General features: G+C 42.6%; 1 protein-coding gene across 1 annotated transcript in view; it reads right to left on the bottom strand.

Annotated features, from left to right (window-relative positions):
* Nucleotides 1-20,590, bottom strand: part of LOC308312477 (uncharacterized protein) — a gene marked incomplete at its 5' end in the record, with an annotated part of 54,700 nt that overhangs the window by 16,778 nt on the left and 17,332 nt on the right. Inside the window, 16 exons of the mRNA XM_080759084.1 lie at nt 4,061-4,168; nt 4,636-4,686; nt 5,390-5,416; nt 5,780-5,839; nt 6,357-6,419; nt 7,260-7,301; nt 8,744-8,803; nt 9,400-9,450; nt 10,034-10,114; nt 10,498-10,647; nt 10,938-11,054; nt 12,759-12,794; nt 13,720-13,755; nt 13,847-13,873; nt 15,091-15,162; nt 15,370-15,432. Coding sequence (XP_080615210.1) covers nt 4,061-4,168; nt 4,636-4,686; nt 5,390-5,416; nt 5,780-5,839; nt 6,357-6,419; nt 7,260-7,301; nt 8,744-8,803; nt 9,400-9,450; nt 10,034-10,114; nt 10,498-10,647; nt 10,938-11,054; nt 12,759-12,794; nt 13,720-13,755; nt 13,847-13,873; nt 15,091-15,162; nt 15,370-15,432 — 1,044 coding nt within the window. The remainder of the gene's footprint in view (nt 1-4,060; nt 4,169-4,635; nt 4,687-5,389; nt 5,417-5,779; nt 5,840-6,356; nt 6,420-7,259; nt 7,302-8,743; nt 8,804-9,399; nt 9,451-10,033; nt 10,115-10,497; nt 10,648-10,937; nt 11,055-12,758; nt 12,795-13,719; nt 13,756-13,846; nt 13,874-15,090; nt 15,163-15,369; nt 15,433-20,590) is intronic.

Genomic DNA, 20,590 nt, shown 5'->3' with positions numbered 1-20,590 from the left:
AAAATAATTGTAATATATGTTTTTTTGTGATCATTAGAATGTCTAGAACATGTTTTATTCATTATTGTGAAAGATATCCCCCAAATGTAAATTATTCATTTATTATATTATTATATAATTACTAGAATTTCGCCCCCCTTCGGGGGGCTCAATCCTAGTGTCGTTGCAGCGCAATATGGGAAGAAGGAAATTGCGGGAATTGACAGACTCCACTTCATGTTTCAGCTGTGGTTTTAAACTCAGTAGTGTGCCCTGCACACAGCGCACACTCGCAATTGCAGCTGGAGGGCGACGCGACACACACACACACACACACACACACACACAGAGCGATGTGTGGATAAATCACTGAGATTTGGGAAATGTGTTCAGAAGTACAACGATTAAGCACGCACAGGCAAATGTCAGAAGCATCTGTTTCGGTTTCCAAACAGGAAGTTGTAAATGTGCTTATTAGACGGAGGCAGCGTGATGCTGGCATCTATTGTGATGCCAGCATCACCACATTTCACATAGAAATATAAGCACCCATTTACTCGCTTAGCGGAGACTGTGGGGTGGTAGAGGACATCTCCCCGGACGCGTGGGTATGTCCAGATAGTTGCCTCGCGGAGGCCTCTTTGTCCAGTGTCCATTCTGGGTCTGGAAACGGCACTTTTTTGAGTGTTGACCCCAATAGAAGGTCTGCTGCTCTGAATTTTACACCTCTCCCGCTTAGCGGAGACTGTGGGGTGGTAGAGGACATCTCCCCGGACGCGTGGGTATGTCCAGATAGTTGCCTCGCGGAGCCGTCTTTTGTCCAGTGTCCAGTCTGGGTCCGGAAACGGTAATTTATTTTGCATTGACCCCAGTAGAAGCTCTGCTGCTCTGAATTTTACACCTCTCTCGCTTAGCGGAGACTGTGGGGTGGTAGAGGACATCTCCCCGGACGCGTGGGTATGTCCAGATAGTTGCCTCGCGGAGGCCTCTTTGTCCAGTGTCCATTCTGGGTCTGGAAACGGCACTTTTTTGAGTGTTGACCCCAATAGAAGGTCTGCTGCTCTGAATTTTACACCTCTCCCGCTTAGCGGAGACTGTGGGGTGGTAGAGGACATCTCCCCGGACGCGTGGGTATGTCCAGATAGTTGCCTCGCGGAGGCCTCTTTGTCCAGTGTCCATTCTGGGTCCGGAAACGGTACATTTTTTTGCATTGACCCCAGTAGAAGCTCTGCTGCTGTGAATTTTACACCTCTCCCGCTTAGCGGAGACTGTGGGGTGGTAGAGGACATCTTCCCAAACGCGTGGGTATGTCCAGATAGTTGCCTGGCGGAGCCGTCTTTTGTCCAGTGTCCACTTTATAAAGTCCATGCACTCCAGTGAATAGCATTTATCCATTTAGATAACTTTTTTATGTTATTTAATTACTTATTTTTACACAGAAACATAATGTGTGTCTTTACAATAACTGTAATGTAATAATAATACTAATAATGTAATGTAAAAATTATTTAATTAACGAATTAAATAATCTTATTTTATTCTGAAAGCAACCGGATGTCTTAAATCTGCTAGCTGTCAGACCGGAAGTTCTAAATTTGCTCATAAGACGGAGCCTTAGACGGAGCCAACTCGCAGGCAGTGCGAGAGGCTGGTTACAGGATTCTATAGGTCAGCCGTTTTGGTGTGACACACACGGCTTCCACATTTAGCTTCATACTGGGTGAAAGTGTCCTTCCAAAAATTATTATTTCGCTCGAAATTCTTATTCACAATGACATCGAGTTGAGGTGTTTGTGTTTTAGGGTAATTGTTGCATAAGCGCTATTTCGCACTATTTCTCCCTCCCCTCCCCTGTGTCTGAAGCAGCTAGCATGGAAGCTATATGGATTATGGAAGCTTTCCCTCCGATTGCACACAACCATGCCGTTATCCACGCGTCCATCCGATTGCTTTTAATGTAAATGTCCCATCCACTGAGCAATAGCGATATAAGCGCCTTATTCATTCATTCGATTCATTTGGGTGTGGGGCTGTGCAGTGCTGTGGGCAGCCTTTCTGACGGAGGCTCGGAGCTGCTGCTGCTGACGCTGTTCGAGTCGCATGGAGCAGTATAGAGTAGGCGTGGCGCAGCATTAGAAGGGCGCAGCAAATGCACGACATTGAGGGGTAGAAACCATCCCGGTCGCGTGGTTCATCTAACGCGTGTGTCACTGTGAAGGACTGGCCCCAATAAGTGAACGTAGTTGGCGTAGTAGACGCCAACATGACGATTCTGACGTAGGCTGGTGATGTTGAGCAACAATGGCGTGGTTGACAAAAGTAATATTTATTCAGTAATTAAGACATTTCTTTCAATGAAATGTAGCCTATATGTATTCTGGGAGTGTGCCGAATTTATTTTGCATATAGAGATGTGTGGTGAAAGTGTGGTTGGGTCGGAGAAAGCTGTTGGATAAACGGCCATGTGCTTATGTACCCCTGTCTATTAGGGTAGCAGGATTATTATGATTATTATTATTAGTATTGTTATTGTGATTATTACATGGATTATTGTTGTGATGTGAGCTTGTGGCTGACTCACTATCTAGAAAATAAAAACATGGCACTTCATTTAAAATAGGTTACAGACCCCTGTTATATGCGCTTGTTTTGGGATTCTTTTTAAAGACCTATTTACTTGTTTCTATGAGACATGGCAACGCCAACAGCGCAGCGAAAGGCATCCACGTCTTTCTCTTGTGAAATGCTGAGATTAGAAACGACCATAATTATTTCATTTCTCAACCTTAAAAAAAAAATAAAGACATCTCCATAATCCTTGGGAAGTGTGTGTAGCAAAAGTAGTCGGCATTGTCATGGTTGAAAGTATTCATGCAACACTGACGCTGTAAGCTGTGTGATGCTAACGCGCTAACACCGTTAGCATGGTCTGTGTTGGTCAAAGGAAAAAGGATAGATATGAAACTACTGGCCAAAGTGTCATACAAAACACAACACCTAAAATCGGAATGTGATGGTGACCTATTGAGCACAAACAGACAATCATGATTTGCTTGCTGGACCTATAATTAATTTATGTGCATTACATTTCCACCTCGCACATATAAATGAAAAGCAAGATGGATGCTAACGCGCTAACACCGTTAGCATGTTCTGTGTTGGTCGGAAAAAGGATAGATATGAAACTACTGGCCCAAATAAATGTCATAGAAAACACAACACCTAAAATCGGAATGTGATGGTGACCTATTGAGCACAAACAGACAATCATGATTTGCTTGCTGGACCTATAATTAATTTATGTGCATTACATTTCAACCTCGCACATATAAATCAAGCCACAGTGCAGTCAGAGAGTAGTTCACAGGTCACACACAGGAGCAGTGAAAGGGGGAGGGGCCTTCGGATGGCAGTGTAGAGTAGGCACGACATTGAGGGGTAGAAACCATCCCGGTCGCGTGGTTGATCTAACGCGTGTGTCACTGTGAAGGACTGGCCCCATTAAGTGAACGTAGTTGGCGTAGTAGACGCCAACATGACGATTCTGACGTAGGCTGTTGAGGTTGAGCAAGAATAGCGTGTTTCAGAAAAGTAATATTTAAACAGTAAAGAAGACATTTTTGGCGAATGCAATGTAGTCTATGTCTTTTGTGGGAGTGTGCAGGTTTTATTTTGCATAGAGAGATGTGTGGTGGAAGTGTGGCTTGGTCGGAGATAGAGCACGAATGAACGGCCAGGTGCTCATGTACCCCTGTCTATTAGGGTAGCAGGATTATATAATTATTATAAATTTTTCATCAAACTTTTTTTTTTTTTTTTTACATATTTTTTAGTGTCAGTCCTAGTAGTGCAAAGTAGTAGTAAGGTTGAAATCTATTTTTTGCAAGTAGAAATTAATGCGGGTGTTAGAGGGTTAAGGCTTAAAGAGCAAGCAGCCTTCAACAGCTTAGTGACCTGTCAAAACGGTGTCACTTTATAAAGTGGCACTTGTGTCTTAAAGTTTACATTGCTTAAGTGGTTAAGTATTAGAAATAAAAGACCATTTTAATGTTGTGAAGAGTATTTAACACCTGTACCTTACCTTTTGGTCCTGGTGACGCCTGTGGGCCCTCGGGCCCCTGAGGACCCGGGGGACCACTAGTGCCTTCTGGTCCCTGATCTCCAGGGGGTCCTGGGTAGCCAGGGTGGCCTGGGTGATGAGAAGGGATTTGTTAAACCACTTAAACCAGTGATTGTTAAATTGTAATAACAAAATAAAAAAAAAGCAGATTTCAGTTATATAAACTAATTTTACCGGGGTACCCCAGCTTGTATATTTTTTTTGCCAAAGGAATAGAGTCACTGGTTAAAACTCTAGTCTCAGTGAGTTGCAGCGCTGTACTACTTTAACCCATTCTGACCGGGAACCCGTTTTGGTGTTTAGCATCATGTCATGCTTTAGCTATTGAAAAATAGCAGATCTACAAGCTCATAGCGCGCCACCGAGTGGCGCGCTACGAGCTTGTAGGTCTGCTATTTTTGAAAAATCGAAGAACGACTGACATTTTTTAGAATCTGATCTCAGGTCAGAATGGGTTAATCAGACCAGTGTGTGTCCAGTGGAAACCTTGTATGAATCTGATCTCAGGTCAGAATGGGTTAAGGTTTCTTCCTTACCGACTCCTGGATCCCCTGGACTTCCTGGGAGGCCAGGCTGGCCTGGTTCACCTGGAGAGCAGATATATGATGATGTACACGTCATGTCACTGCCTCAGTCATTACATCCAGTCATTCTCAAAGCGTTTAATTTCAAGGGCCCCCAGATTATGATGCATTAGGCCTTAGACAGCCATAACTCTGAGAGTGTACGAGTGGAACCAAACGGACTCATAAGAGTCCACTTGTACACTCTCAGATTTAGCAGTCATTTAGGATATATATCAGGAGGAGGGAGAGTTGGTCATTGGACATTTAGTCTCCATATATGGGGATATTCGACTAGGACGTTGGACTATATGACATACAGTATGACATGTCTAGTACTATCCCTCTACATTTGGTCCGGGTTGGACCTAATGCTGGTTGGACCTAATGCTGATATCAGATCGATATGGTAGAACCCATATATGGATCTTATTGGCTCAGTCATCCTGACAAAGCCTAATTGGAGGTCTGCTCAAGGCAGAAGCATCCTGGTTTAAGTTCTAGTTGAACACCACTGCGGCGGGTTCTAACCGGTTCTAACCCGAGTAACCAGCAATAGAGCTTTGAGCTATTTTATAACAAAGCTCATTTTATGCCGTGGTGCCATGGGATCTGTACTGTAGACAGTCTTGGCTACAATAGATGATAGATTATTATTAAAAATACATTTTTAATTTCCATTTCAGTTTTGCCACAAAGTCCTTAATCAATATGCACGTTGTCTTACCTGGGCGTCCCCTTGGTCCACCATCACCTAAAAAACAAGCAAAGAGTTCTTAACCACTTATGCCCCATTTTATTTATATATATATAAACCTCACAATGTGAGACAATGCGACCTTAGTGCTTCTCTTGACTGGTGGCATTAAAAATACTACAATTACAATTTGTTACAAATTACAAAATTACAAATTTATATTTAAAATGTAGCAGACAAGTGCGAGATCAGAGTAAGGGCCGATTCATACTCCTATTTTAGAGCCGAATAAAAGTCGGTTCGGCTAAACAGCGGTAAAATAGGAGTATGAATCGGCCCTAAGTGTCATGAAAACGAGTCAGTAGTCATCCAACAACACGACGGTCTGTATTGTATTGTATTGTATTGTATTGTAGGCACCTGGTGATCCCGTTGGGCCTGGGGGTCCCGGTAGGCCTGGAGGCCCTGCAAAGAAGGTTTCTGAAATAAATAGTGCATTTATAATAGTGCCTTTATGCAAAACGCTTTCACGCATTCACAACGCCAGACATAGGTGGTCAGTGTTTCGCTCAAGGACACTTCGACACTAACCCAAGGACACTTCAGAGTTAAATTAACATAGATTTTAAAATATAAATTGGGCGTCACAGAGATAGAAATGCCATTAAATGGGGGTAGCATAATTCATGTAAAACTGGGGGGTCCTTGACATTAAAAAGGTTGAGAATCACTGCTAGAGCCGTAAAACATCTTCTCTTTTGGGGGTCCCTGGCATGTCTTTTCAAATGCGGGTCCGCGGGCTAATTAGTGTCATTTTATGATATGGAGAAATGTTTGGAACAGTAGCTCTACCTCCTGATATGGAGGAATGTTTGGAACAGTAGCTCTACCTCCTGATATGGAGGAATGTTTGGAACAGTAGCTCTACCTCCTGATATGGAGAAATGTTTGGAACAGTAGCTCTACCTCCTGATATGGAGGAATGTTTGTCACATACCTGAGGTGGGATCAAAGACTCCAGGTTCTCCTTTCTCCCCTGGGGGTCCAGGAGACCCAAGTCCTGCAAAACCATCGACTCATTTTGAAATGCATTTTAACGGCCGCTTGAACACTAACTTCCCTATATTCCGGGGCTGACATTTCGCTAAAATTGCACATCTCCAAGGTAAAAGTTTTAAAAAGTGATTTGGCGTGTATAGAGGGAAATACTAGGGTACCTAGTACAGAGCCCTGGGTGACTCCGGTCATCTAAGTCACTGTTCCCCAAACAGCAGGTCGGGACACATTGTTATGCCTCCTTTTATTTTTAGCTTGCTACATTTTGTTTTCTAATTATTATTATTGTTTCCAAAACATTTTCAAAAAACATTCCCAAAAAAAGCTAAAATCTTCACTAATTAAAAAAAAAAATGAATTCAAATATGAATTCAACAATGTTTTGTCAGTAATTTCATGTAGAAATTAAAGACAAATCTAAGAAATTCCATGAATTAGAAAACAAATGTTTAAGATGTAGTGAAAATAGCAGATCTACAAGCTCACAACGCGCCACAAAGCAACCAGTCTATCTACTCTAACTAAGTATATAGGGTTTAAGTGGTTAACTCTTGAAGTGTGCTGTCGCTGTTCTCCTATCACCCTGAGTACACTACGTAGTACCTTATTATTACCGTAGTACTGTATGTACAGTATGCCATTTGTCAGACCTACCTCGATGAACTGAATACACAGAGGAACACAATGGAAACATGGCCCTACTACTGACTTTTGTGTTATCCTTTCAACAATCGTTGTAAAATCGTACCACTGTACTATTTTGCAAACCGTTAATAAAGTATTCAATCAATCTGCCAACAGTATAGCTATTGTGTTGTTACAGTACATAATGATGTTTAATTACCTGGCTCTCCGGGAGACCCGTCGGGTCCAGGAGACCCCGAACCTGTAAAACAACCACTCATAAATCAAGTGTATGTTTGGTACTGTATGTAAATGGATCTATCTCAAGGTTTTCTTTATGGTCACACCTTTGTGCATGGGCCAAGAAGAGTAAAGCTATTTAGTTATGGTTCCTCAGCCATTGCTGCAGCAATAATAGTAACTAGACCTGTGCCTTTCTGGGCACAGGTCTCCACCAGGAGGATAGGAGTGTGTGTGTGTGATGTTTGGCAAAATGTTTAGGAGTAATATAAACATGTTTTGTTGTTTTGTTTTTTGCAACAATTTTCTTCATTTTGTTGAGGAAATGCCGAGCCAGATCACTCATTCTGGATGAGCACGACATTACAGCCTGCCTTCATCTGGTGGTTGTATACAGGGCAACAGCCAACACAAATAAACAATGTGAAAAGGGTGCCATTTCTTCATACGCCTTTGATGGCAATTGGATGTGTTTTGCAAAAATCCACCTTGTTGGTGGTGCTATAACAGGCCAATGTCAAAAGCGTGGGATATATTCCTCAGCCTAGTAGGAAAGTGCATGAAAGATTCATGATTTGAGGCTTTTTGTTCAAAACGGGCCAATCCTGCAAACTTTGAAAGCCAATTATAGACAATTAGGATGGAATATAAAATATCGGACAGATCCGTATTGAGCACATGGCTATAGAGATACTGTGTAACGATTTGCGAGTTTTTTGGACGTACTATCAAAAGAAAAAATCCAAAAGTCGGCCTCCTGGTGGCGCTATAAAAGGCAGATGTGAAAAATGCAAGTCAAAGGGTTTGCCCTTGGCCTCTATAGTGAGTGTGCATGCAACGTTTCACGCAGATCGGTGCACTTATACAGTAGGTACAACATGTGAAAATCTGCCTCGTGGTGGTGCTTTAGCAGGCCGTTCTGGAAAATGTGGGGCAGAGGTTCATCGTTGGCATCCAGGGAGTGTGTGTGCAAAGTTTGGCATCGACCGGGTTAACGGTGCCGGAGATTAGCTGGTAAGGGACGGACGGACTGACGGACACACGGACTGACGGACACACGGACACACACACACACACACGGACGGACGGACGGAGTGCAAAACATACTCTCTCCCCATGCCCTTGTCCTTACCCGTTCGAATATATGAACACCAAATGATGTAGTTATTACAGTACAGTAATTATTAATACATCATATTATTGATGTATGTATTTTGAGGTGTAATCAGTCTGGTGTCAGAGGCACTTGCCCGTCGGGCAAGTACAGTAGGGGATTTATCCCCCAAACATCATGTTTTTGCAACAAACGTTTAAATGTTTATAACATAATATACAAGGACAAATATAATACACACAAAATAAATGAAGAATCACAACCAAATGGTAGCTATAACCAATTTGTCAATTGGTTATACAGTAGCTCTTGTAGCCATCATGCAGTTATGTAAATATGCTTATATTTACCTGGACTACCTGGCTCTCCAGGTGGCCCTTTGGGTCCAGGAGGTCCTTCTTTAGATGCACCTAAAACATGAGGTTGGCTTAGGAAAGATCGTACCGTACAGACTAGAGTAAAGATCATACCGTACAGACTAGATGTATCCCCTTAGGAAAGATCATACTGTACAGACTAGATGTATCCCCTTAGGAAAGATCATACTGTACAGACTAGATGTATCCCCTTAGGAAAGATCGTACTGTACAGACTAGATGTATCCCCACATAGCCTAGTAGCCAAAAAGTGAACCCGGACATGTTGAGTACACCAACGTTTTATGTTAGAAATGTTTAGTATGGGTCCCCAGCATGTAGAAACTGCCGGATGCCAACTTGCATATGTTGGGCAATTTTAATAATTGGCATAATATGTGACCATACCATTAACAACCTATAGAAAGGCAAAATATTCCAAATTTCATCATGCCATGTGAGGTGTCAAACTAGGGGGTTTTCATGATGCTGAATCCATTCCAGGCATTAGTTTGGCAAGAAAAACACTCATTGGGCTAAAAACGGCTAATGGCGTCATCACAAATTGATGATGTCAGCACATTGTGCATGGCAGTTTTAAGCCCAATCATCATGCTATCATGCAGTTATGAAAATATGCTTATATTTACCTGGTTCTCCTGGCTCTCCAGGTGGACCAGGAGGACCTTCTTTAGGTGCACCTAAAACATGAGAGGTTGGCTTAGGAAATCGTACCGTACAGACTATAAAGATCGTACCGTACAGACTAGATGTATCCCCTCAAGATTGAAGGGATTTCTGAAGATTTCTCCAATTCAGTATTTCAGTCCGACGTCATTTTGTAGTCCTACGTTACGTCCGGGTCCAAGTGGCACCGGCTCCCGTTCGCATCTCATTGTAAATAGAATATCGAAACGCGTGAATCTTTTTACAATGATGTTATTTTTCAGAAAGGAAGCCATTGAGGGCTATAATGGGTCTTAATGCTTCCAACTCGAGTAGAATTATTAATGTTTTGTACAAGTGTCCATGACAAAGAAAATATATGATGTGGAGACAATAAAGACTATTATTATCATTATTATTGAAGGTGGTAACAGTCCATTTGCTCAGTACAATATTTCGGGGGCATATTTAGAATGTGTGCAGGCTTGAGTATGTTGAATCTACGCCCTTTCGGTGCATATACAGTATATATATACATAAATGTGGGTCCTTGACATGAAAATAAATTGAGAACCACTGTCTTACATCATCGTAAAATGTCATTGTCAACCAACATACCAGGAGGACCCTCAGAGCCGGGCTCTCCAGAAGGCCCCGGAGGGCCTGGTGGACCGGGTGGTCCAGGCACTGACTTGACTTCTGTTCAGAAAAAAACATGAAGTCACTGTGAGTGTGAGTGGACACTGGATAAAACATGAAGTCACTGTGAGTGGACACTGGAAAAAACATGAAGTCACTGTGAGTGGACACTGGATAAAACATGAAGTCACTGTGAGTGGACACTGGATAAAACATGAAGTCACTGTGAGTGGACACTTGATAAAACATTAAGTCACTGTGAGTGGACACTGGATGTTGGCAGAGGAAGTGTAGCGCCCAGGATTACATTAGATAATTGACACTGGGTGAAAAAAATGGGTTGCAAAATCGTGGGATAAAAAACTCATAAAAAAGAAAAAGAAAAAAATAAGTTTCCACCCCAACAGAGACTATTTATAGTTTGTTTCCACAGATTTACTCACTTCCACCCCGAGAGGTGCTGGCGGCGTTGGTCCCGGGTTCACCGGGTTTACCAGGCTCGCCGGGTTTTCCAGCCTCACCGGGTTTCCCAGGTCCACCCGACTCTCCCTTCTCCCCTTTGTCTCCGGGATCTGCCCTGTCTCCCTTAGGACCTGGAATGAGAACGCCATTTCTTGTAAATTTACCTACAATCAAATTAATTATAATATCTTCTTTCTGTGTGAGGTGGAAGAAAAGGTGAAGATTCAGGGGACACTAAACACTTTTATGGAATATGTCTGTTTATACTGAGCTGATACTGTCTTTAACTATAATACAGTAATTCCTTTGCCTAAGAATGGTGTGCTATACCTCTTTCCCTGGAACAAAACCATGGGGGGGGGGGGGATCCTTGGCGTGACAACGTTTGAGAGAGTTAATAGTGCATAGTAACTAGTCTTACCATGTGACCCTGGGAGACCAGCAGGGCCGATGGGCCCAGACAGACCGGGAGGTCCGGCCACACCCGGAGCTCCAGAAGGACCTGGAGGTCCAGGGATACCCACAGTACCGTGACCAGCTGGAGAGAGACAGAGGTGAGGACCATTAGCAGCTATACTACACTAAACAGTGGACCGAGGTGAGGACCATTAGCAGCAATAATTAACTAAATATATAATAATAAACTCCTTTAAGCCTCTGGGCTTAAAGGAGTAGTTCACCATTTTCTAACCACTACACACCACATGAAGCCCTAAATGCATGGAGATGTTTTTGTCAAATTCCTAAGCCAATAATTAAAAGGTAAGGGTATGTGGCATTTTTTGGTTAAAACAAAAACAAAAAATTAAAAGGTAAAATCACTATATTCTGATATTGATTGGAATTTGCATTCACAGTATGTAGAATGGGTACAGTTCAACAAAGTACAGGTCAATACAAAAACTGCTATGAGGATAAAACCAGAAAAAGCACTAAAGACTTGTTTACATCAGGGTCCTCCATTTTGAATTCATCAGAACATTTAAAGACGTACAAAATAAATATACACTTCTATACAACAAAATAAATCATCATATGGAGAGGGTATGCACATGCATAAAGTTAGTGGCAAAGTGAGTGTCAAAGTTAGGTTAATGTTGATTAACCCATTCTGACCTGAGATCAGATTCATACGAGGTTTCCACTGGACACACACTGGTCTGATTAACCCATTCTGACCTGAGATCAGATTCTAAAAATGTCAGTCGTTCTTCGAATTTTTCAAAAATAGCAGACCTACAAGCTCGTATCGCGCCACTCGGTGGCGCGATATGAGCTTGTAGATCTGCTATTTTTCAATAGGTAAAGCATAACATGATGCTAACACCAAAATGGGTGCCCGGTCAGAATGGGTTAACGTTGTTTAACGCAATCAGCAGTGTTGTTTTTGTCGACTAAAACTAAGACGAAAAGTGTTCGTCGACTGCCTTTTTTCACTGACGAAAACTAAATGGAAACTAAATGAAAACAAAACTATTATTACTAAAACTAGGCTAAATGTATTAACAATTTCGTCAACAGATAAAAACTAGACTAAAATGTTAGGAAGGGACTAGTGGACAAGAGATCCCAATGTCATTTTACACTTGGTTGCATGCTGAAATTAGCAGATCTACAAGCTCACAAAGCACTGCGCGTTGTGAGCTTGTAGATCGGCTATTTTCAAGTGTAAAATGAGCCATATGAGTACTTTAAATGCTTTGTATGAGGTATAAAGTACAGCAGCCATGTGTTCATAAAACGGAAAGATTGGGTATTGGGCAAGACTGGCGTTATGTATCTTTCAGGACCTTTCACTGCTTAGTCTCAACCATTACTCTATGGCTCTGGTCTCAGCCACCGCGGTGGATATTTAGATTTTTTTTATGTTGCCACTACTGTTGGAGCAGCCATAAACTACACAGGTTCATCCCGATGTTCTGGGCATCTTTGTAATGTTAGTGTTAGTAAAAAGCAGGTAAAAGAGTAACGTTTGAGGCAGACTAACATCAATCACTCTACAGTTCACTGTAGTAGAAGAGGTGTGGGTTTACCCCACAGCCATGTCGGCTCCACTGAGACCATGAGACCCGTTTCTGATTTAGTCTATATGGACTTTAATGTTTGTTTCAGGTAAATTATGATGTAATTCTTGCAAGCCAAGTCTATGGACTTCATTTTTTGTGTGTCGCATGAAAACATCAACACGCCCCAGGAATCTGGGTGTCCATTACTTCACAGTTCACACAAGTGTGATTTTTACCTGCATTGATGACTTTGCCAGGGTCTCCTGCTTGGCCTGTAAACAAACAGAATATTATTTTAGGAACGTGTAATTCTTGCCAACTTGACCACTTGAACCCCAACGCCAGAAACAGCAGAGAGAAGAATTGTAACTCAAATCCGTTTCACTAAGAATAGAGGGTTTAAGTTTAACCCATTCTGACCGGGCACCCATTTTGGTGTTGGCATCATGTTATGCTTTAGCTATTGAAAAATAGCAGATCTACAAGCTCATATCGCGCCACCGAGTGGCGCGATACGAGCTTGTAGGTCTGCTATTTTTGAAAAATTCGAAGAACGACTGACATTTTTAGAATCTGATCTCAGGTCAGAATGGGTTAATCAGACCAGTGTGTGTCCCGTGGAAACCTCGTATGAATCTGATCTCAGGTCAGAATGGGTTAAATTATACTCCATCAGTTTCAGTATGAAAGGTGCGGTATACAAAATAAGCTTTAGAGGGAAGGTAGCCTCGCGTAGCCAGACCACTATTTAATCTCCAAATGCTATAGAGTCTGGAGTCCAGACTCTGGACCTACACCTACCGAAATCCGAGTAAGGAAACTGGCATTTCCGTTCTCGTAAATATATTTTTAAATGTCTTTTTTTTTTAAATTATATATATATATACATTTCTGCTAAGCAGCAAGCTTATATTAGGGTGAATTTGCGCAGCGGTAAAGACGAAACGAAAGTGGGGAGGAGGCTTCATTTATGCTGCATCGCTTGCTCATGACCAGAGCTTCCGTGCTCCAGACTGTATGACCGGAACCATGTGTGGGAGGCGAGACTAGAGGCCCTTCCTCCTGTCTGTGCAAGTGTGCATAACCATCTATCAGTCCCTCTCATTTGTCAAAACGATACATTAATCAAATAAGAATATCAAAAAAATCAAGTGATATGCCCACTCTCATCACTTAGGACAGTATAGAAAACTCTACCTTGGGTTCCAGGCAGCCCTGGAGTACCAGCAATACCTGTGGCAGAGGATCACATTAATATACAACAAGTATAATCAACCTCCAATGAAAACAATACTACTTGATATCCATGTTATACGGGTCATACCTGGGGGTCCTTGAAGTCCAGGGACACCTATGGGGGGGATATACAATGGTAGATAGTTTAGACCAGGAGCTCTCAAACCACCTCAAATCAAGACCCAAGGGAGACATTTGGTGTCTCACTGGTAAGTATTGTACATCGTTGCTGTCGGGCAGAAACCTCTTATCTCCATATTCAAACTTTTTGTGTTTTTAACTTTATAGTTTTTTGTACATTAATGCCCAACATGATTTCATATCATTTCATTTCATTTCATTATTTATTTCATTTCAGTTACGGTTTTACATAATTATATTCATTTTACATATATATTTTTTTACATATTCCATATCTGAAAAGAAAAGGAACAGGATGAAGATAAATCTTACTACAGCGTCACACAAAAGTTCCAAATCTACAAGCTCTGTTACTTTTGCTGTTTTTAAAATTTGAATCCTGAACGGTTAACAGTAGTTTTGGACATAATGAGGTTTCCACCCGACAGAGGCGGTTAAGCAGCTTGCCCCAGTGGCATTCTGCCGCGTGGGTGGAGCTTCATTTCCATCCACCAGCTGTCTAAAAACCCAGAAATTACGCAAAAGAGTCAAGACAGCTTCCCTTGGCCACACAGGGAAGTTCAAGTGTGCCCAGGCTGTCTGCAGGCCAAAGCTTACATCGTTGTGATGTCACTGATCATCACATGACTCCAAGTTCTTGACCTGCACTTGTGGGCTAAACAGAAGGAGGGGACGTTCTCATTATTTCCACACAACTCTAAGTAATATTAACGACATATAGTTCAATGTTGAAAATGAGTGGTATTCCCCTTTGAGCCTTTTTTTTTTAGAAAGCCTTCGAAAACATTTTTATTGTAGTTTTTTTATTTTAAAATTCAGAAAACGCTGCATGTGCGTACGGTATGTTCATATATTGTTTCCATTTGATTATTATCCTGTCTGTGTGAACTCCTGCAATTATAGCATTTGTCTACTTTTTTCCCCTTTTTTCTGAGTTGATGTTTGGCAACACATACTGTAATGTCCAATTGTTTATCTTATTGCTTTCTGTATGTCTTTGTCTATTTTTTGTTCATGAAAAATGAATAAAACTTTGAGTTGAAAAAAAGTTTCAGAAAATGTTCTGAAAAATGCTGAAAAAAGAAAAGAAAACAAGGAATCAATCAAGTCGCGACGTGGGTTCCATGTTTGTAAAGTTTTAAACACACATGTCGATCATGAGTCTGATTGGTCAATCTAAGCCTGTGTTACCTGGAAGGCCTCCGTCTCCAGGAGGCCCCGCGTTTCCTCTCACACCTGGCGGCCCAGAAGGACCCTGCTCACCTGAAACACACACGTCACACACACACACACACACACACACACACACGCACAGGCACGCACGCACGCAGGCACGCGTAATCATAGCAACATGAGTTAGACTTTAATATAGCCCTAGCCTAGCCCCTCCTATATACAGGTTAAATGTACATTAAAAACGGTCAGGATTTAGACGACATTTGTAGAATGGTGTAGAAGCTATCTGCTTACCCCCTGGTCCTTTAGGTCCCTTGTTTCCAGGTGGGCCTTGTGCTCCACTTTGTCCCGGTTCACCTGCAGTGACAATTGAGACCAAAGAGCAAATACAATATCTCTGCTGTCGGGAAGAACCCACCTAACTCCAAAATGTTCATTTTTCAGAAAATGAAAAAATAAATTTGGACATGAAGAAAACCTTATATTTTATATTTTGAAAACAAAGCAATGCTGCCTCATCAAAGTTGGTGTTGTGACTTTTTATATTGTCAATTACTTGCATGTGAGGGGGAGAGGTGGTGGAGTTAGTTGTTTTAGCAGACAGTTGGAGGGTCCAATGGAGTTAAGAGGTTTTGTCCAAAGTGCTTACTTTTCATTGGTTCAATATTTTTGAAACACACACACACACACACACACACTCCCGGATGTAGCTGAAGTAGCTTGATGTAGCCAGAGTAATATAGTAAGAGAGTGGTGACACTAGCGTTGACTAGCATTGCAACAATGGAATGCGAAAGTGCTCATTCTATCTCAATGGGATAGTTCCAGCCATAGAGCAATGTTTGGAACTACAGCCCATAGGCACCCGCTTTGCGGCGAGATCAAAGCGTGTCACTACTCTCCTACGCGATCCGTAGGCCGAGGCGAGGCGATCGACAACAACGAGAGGTATGATTCATTCTAACGATGGGCCGCCTAACACATCATCTTTGCTTAGAATTGGACGGAATGATTAAGATTTTCGATCTCATCGGCTAAAATGGGGGGGGATTTTCTATGACGTCCCACCGGGAAATAACATTGAATGTTGCGCAAATGACGCTCCCAGCCTGTGGAGCGATGCGCTCGGTTTTGATATCAATAAATCTCTGTCGTTTTATCAATCTCCTTCCTGAGCACTGGGCGTTACCAATTGATTGAACGGAGAACACACAGACCAGGGGGGAGAACCGGGGGGACATTCCCATTCAGCTATGGCCACCCCTCCATTCTTTGACCAGGGGGAGAACCGGGGGGACATTCCCATTCAGCTATGGCCACCCCTCCATTCTTTGACCAGGGGGAGAACCGGGGGGACATTCCCATTCAGCTATGGCCACCCCTCCATTCTTTGACCAGGGGGGAGAACCGGGGGGACATTCCCATTCAGCTATGGCCACCCCTCCATTCTTTGACCAGGGGGAGAACCGGGGGGACATTCCCATTCAGCTATGGCCACCCCTCCATTCTTTGACCAGGGGGAGAACCGGGGGGACATTCCCATTCAGCTATGGCCACCCCTCCATTCTTTGACCAGGGGGAGAACCGGGGGACATTCCCATTCAGCTATGGCCACCCCTCCATTCTTTGACCAGGGGGGAGAACCGGGGGGACATTCCCATTCAGCTATGGCCACCCCTCCATTCTTTGACCAGGGGGAGAACCGGGGGGACATTCCCATTCAGCTATGGCCACCCCTCCATTCTTTGACCAGGGGGGAGAACCGGGGGGACATTCCCATTCAGCTATGGCCACCCCTCCATTCTTTGACCAGGGGGAGAACCGGGGGGACATTCCCATTCAGCTATGGCCACCCCTCCATTCTTTGACCAGGGGGGAGAACCGGGGGGACATTCCCATTCAGCTATGGCCACCCCTCCATTCTTTGACCAGGGGGGAGAACCGGGGGACATTCCCATTCAGCTATGGCCACCCCTCCATTCTTTGAATGGTCGAACGGGGCTAGTCAGGACAATCTTATAGCCTAATACAAGTCACTCAACATTTACAACTTTCCCTCCTACCCTGAGAAACCAGCAAATAAACCATGGGACAACCTCCTAATACTGTATCCTGGGCAAAGGGGCCATATTTCAGTGACTTACCAATCTCTTATGAGATTAAACATCCTCCCTATGGACAAAAATAGGAATAGGTGGGAGACCGAGTTGGGTGAAACGTTTCTTGATGAGTGGAGGGATGTGGCTATTGATGGAGTCAACACATCAACATCATGTGCTAGACTAGGCCTTATTCAATTCAAAGTCTTTCATAGACTTCATTACTGCAAATCTAAACTTGCTACAATATATCCTGGAATTGATGATAGATGTGATAGATGTGCTCTCTCACCAGCTAATCACACACACATGTTCTGGTCTTGCCCCAAGTTGGTACATTATTGGACTAAAATATTTGAGATCTTGTCTGATATATTTGAAGTTCGTTTGGAGCCGTCACCCCAGATCGCTATTTTTGGGGTACCATCAGATTTTGAACTACCATCAGATTTAGAAACAGTCTAATATGGTAGCATTTGCCTCACTGATAGCAAGACGTAGAATATTGTTGGGGTGGAAATCCCCAACTGCCCCTTCTATAGCTATGTGGCTTAAGGATATTATGGGATTTTTTAAATTGGAAAAAATAAAGTTTACAATTAGAGGTTCAACAGAAAGGTTATTTTCTCAGAGACTCAGCCATTAACATAGCTCCAGTCATCACCCACATAGTAAACCTCTCCATCAAACAGGGACAGGTCCCCCAAGATTTTAAACTGGCCAAAGTAACCCCCCTGTACAAAAAAGGGAGTAAATTAGAACCTGGCAACTACCGCCCTATTTCTATTCTAAGCTCCATCTCGAAAGTGATGGAAAAAATAGTCTATGAACAGGTTGAAAAGTATCTTGCCACTAATAAATTGCTGTACGAGTTCCAATCTGTTTTCAGAACATCCCACTCCACTGACACATGCCTCCTCTATTTGAGCGACCACATCAAACACGAAGTGGATGCTGGAAAATACTGCGGCATGGTCATGCTGGACCTCCAAAAGGCTTTTGACACCGTGAACCACTCCATACTGGTTAACAAGCTTAAAGCTATTGGTTTTGATAGCACATCAGTGAGCTGGATGCAATCCTACCTGGAGGGGAGAGAACAGATGGTGGAGGTGAACGGAACACTGTCCCCCCCCCTCCCAGTGAGCTGTGGCGTCCCACAAGGAAGCATACTAGGGCCTTTACTGTTCCTAATATATGTTAACGACATGACATCAGCTTGTGACTGCAACTTGTTCCTGTTCGCAGACGACTCAGCACTGCTGGTCTCGGACAGGAACAAACTGCAGGTTGAAAAGACCCTCAGCTCTGAACTCGGTAGAATCTGCACCTGGCTCGCTGATAACAAACTATCCTTACACCTGGGAAAAACTGAATCCATTCTCTTCGGATCAAATAGTAATCTCAGCAAGGCAGATGGCTTCTTGGTTAGAGTGGGTGACAACATTATCACACGAAAAGATGAAATGACCTAGCTAGGTTCCATCCTGGAGGCCAATCTTTCCGGTGATAAAATGGCCACCAACGTAATCAAAAAAGTCAATCAAAGAACAAGATTCCTTTACAGGATCTCCTCACTAGTCAACAAAAACACATTGAAGACCTTAACAGGAGCCCTCGTACAAGGTTTCTTTGACTATGCATCCACCTCTTGGTACCACAGCACCTCAAAGGCCTTTAAAACAAGGCTCAAGACCTCCCAAAACAAACTGGTCAGGCTCCTACTTGGCCTCACCCCCCGAACCCACCTCACCCCTGTCCACTTTGACAGGCTGGGATGGCTTAGGGTCGACGACAGAGTACAGCATCTTGCAATGGGTCTGGTCCACAAGATTCGATACACCACTAAGATACCCATGTACCTGTCTAAATACTTCCTTAATGTAAACGAAGTCCACACCCACAACACCAGAGGTAGTGCAACAAACCATGTACAACCCAGATTCGGCACAAACAAGGGACTAAATTATTTTCGCTCCTATGCCACCAAAATGTGGAATGCCCTACCAACAGTCATTAAGACATGTGAATCCCTTGACTCCTTCAAAACCGCTCTCAAAGGGCACCTACGGATGGCTGCAATTCGAAACTGGCCTCTGTAAAAATCTGAATCCTCCCCCACCCCACCCCCCCCTTTTTCCCCTCACTGTATATATATCTTTTCCCTTTTTGCTTCTTATATGATGAATTCCTGTTCTGTTCTTTAACTACATAGAAGTGTCTATTTGTATGTCTCTATATGTTTTGATGAATTGAACAATGTGGACCCTGTTGTAAACAAGTGTAATGCTTAATTGGGTCGTCCACTCACAGTTAACAGTCTCTGTATTGAGTTTGTGCTTGAAATGTACTGTAATTCTACAAACTGTTAATAAATATTTCAATCAATCAATCAAAACCATGCATTACCTACTTTGAGAATCTGAGGGTACTTCCGACAGACTAATTGAACCAATACTATGTGTGTTTTTTTTGCTTCCTCATAACGATAGAACTCTGTATAGAGGGTGCTGTATGACAACGTTCCGAGTCAACACAATATTTTCCAACATAACTTGTAACTCTTTTGAACTCAAATAACCCGACTCATAATTGTATTTGTTTTGTTTTATTTTATTTTATTTTTTGTTATTAGTGTGGTTGCCCAACAGGGCAACCAGACTCTTGTAATTGTAACACTTTATTCCACTTCCACTTATTTTTCTTCCACTAGTCTTTATTTTGACGCACTACCCCTCCCTCAGTTTTGACTGTACGCACTTGAGCCATATGTCAAATTGACCGGAAAAATCGGGAATCGATGGCGTGTACTTTGCTAAGAGAAATGTTGTATAGTTTAATTGATATGAATTTATTAGTGAATTAAATTATCCCATTGACTTCAATGGAAAAATGCAAAAAATCACATTCAAGTATTTTTCCCTCTGAGACTGTAAGCACTATAGTTACAAAACTTGGAGGAATATTTCCTAATTATCACTAAAATTACTTAAAAATATATATTTTTAGGTCGGCCTCATGGTGGCGCTATAACAGCCCACTTTACCTTTTGGCTCATAAATCTTGAACCGTATGTCGTAAAATCAAAATTATTTTTTCCCTGGATTCCTTGGGTCATGACGCATCTCCCCATATAGGCCACGCCCATTTCCGCCATGATGGATTTTCCGCCATTTTGAATTTTGTCCAAAACACACTTTTTGCTTTTCCTCCTACAGATTTTGTCCAAATCTCACAAAAATCTGTACACGTGATCTCTGGACCCATCCGATTAAAACAGAAACGCAGATTTTCGGTAGTGCGTATCGTTCAGCCGTAATCGTCTTCCGAAGTCAGTAGGAGGGGCCTATATCACGAAAAATGCCATAAATCACGAACGGAATGTCCAATCCATCCAAAATTTGAATCACATGTCC

The sequence above is a fragment of the Protomyctophum bolini genome (genome assembly GCF_963924005.1).
Source record: "Protomyctophum bolini genome assembly, chromosome: 3".
Lineage (NCBI taxonomy): Eukaryota > Metazoa > Chordata > Actinopteri > Myctophiformes > Myctophidae > Protomyctophum > Protomyctophum bolini.
The sequence above is the reverse complement of the archived record's forward strand: the minus strand, read 5'-3'. Positions and strand labels throughout refer to the sequence as shown.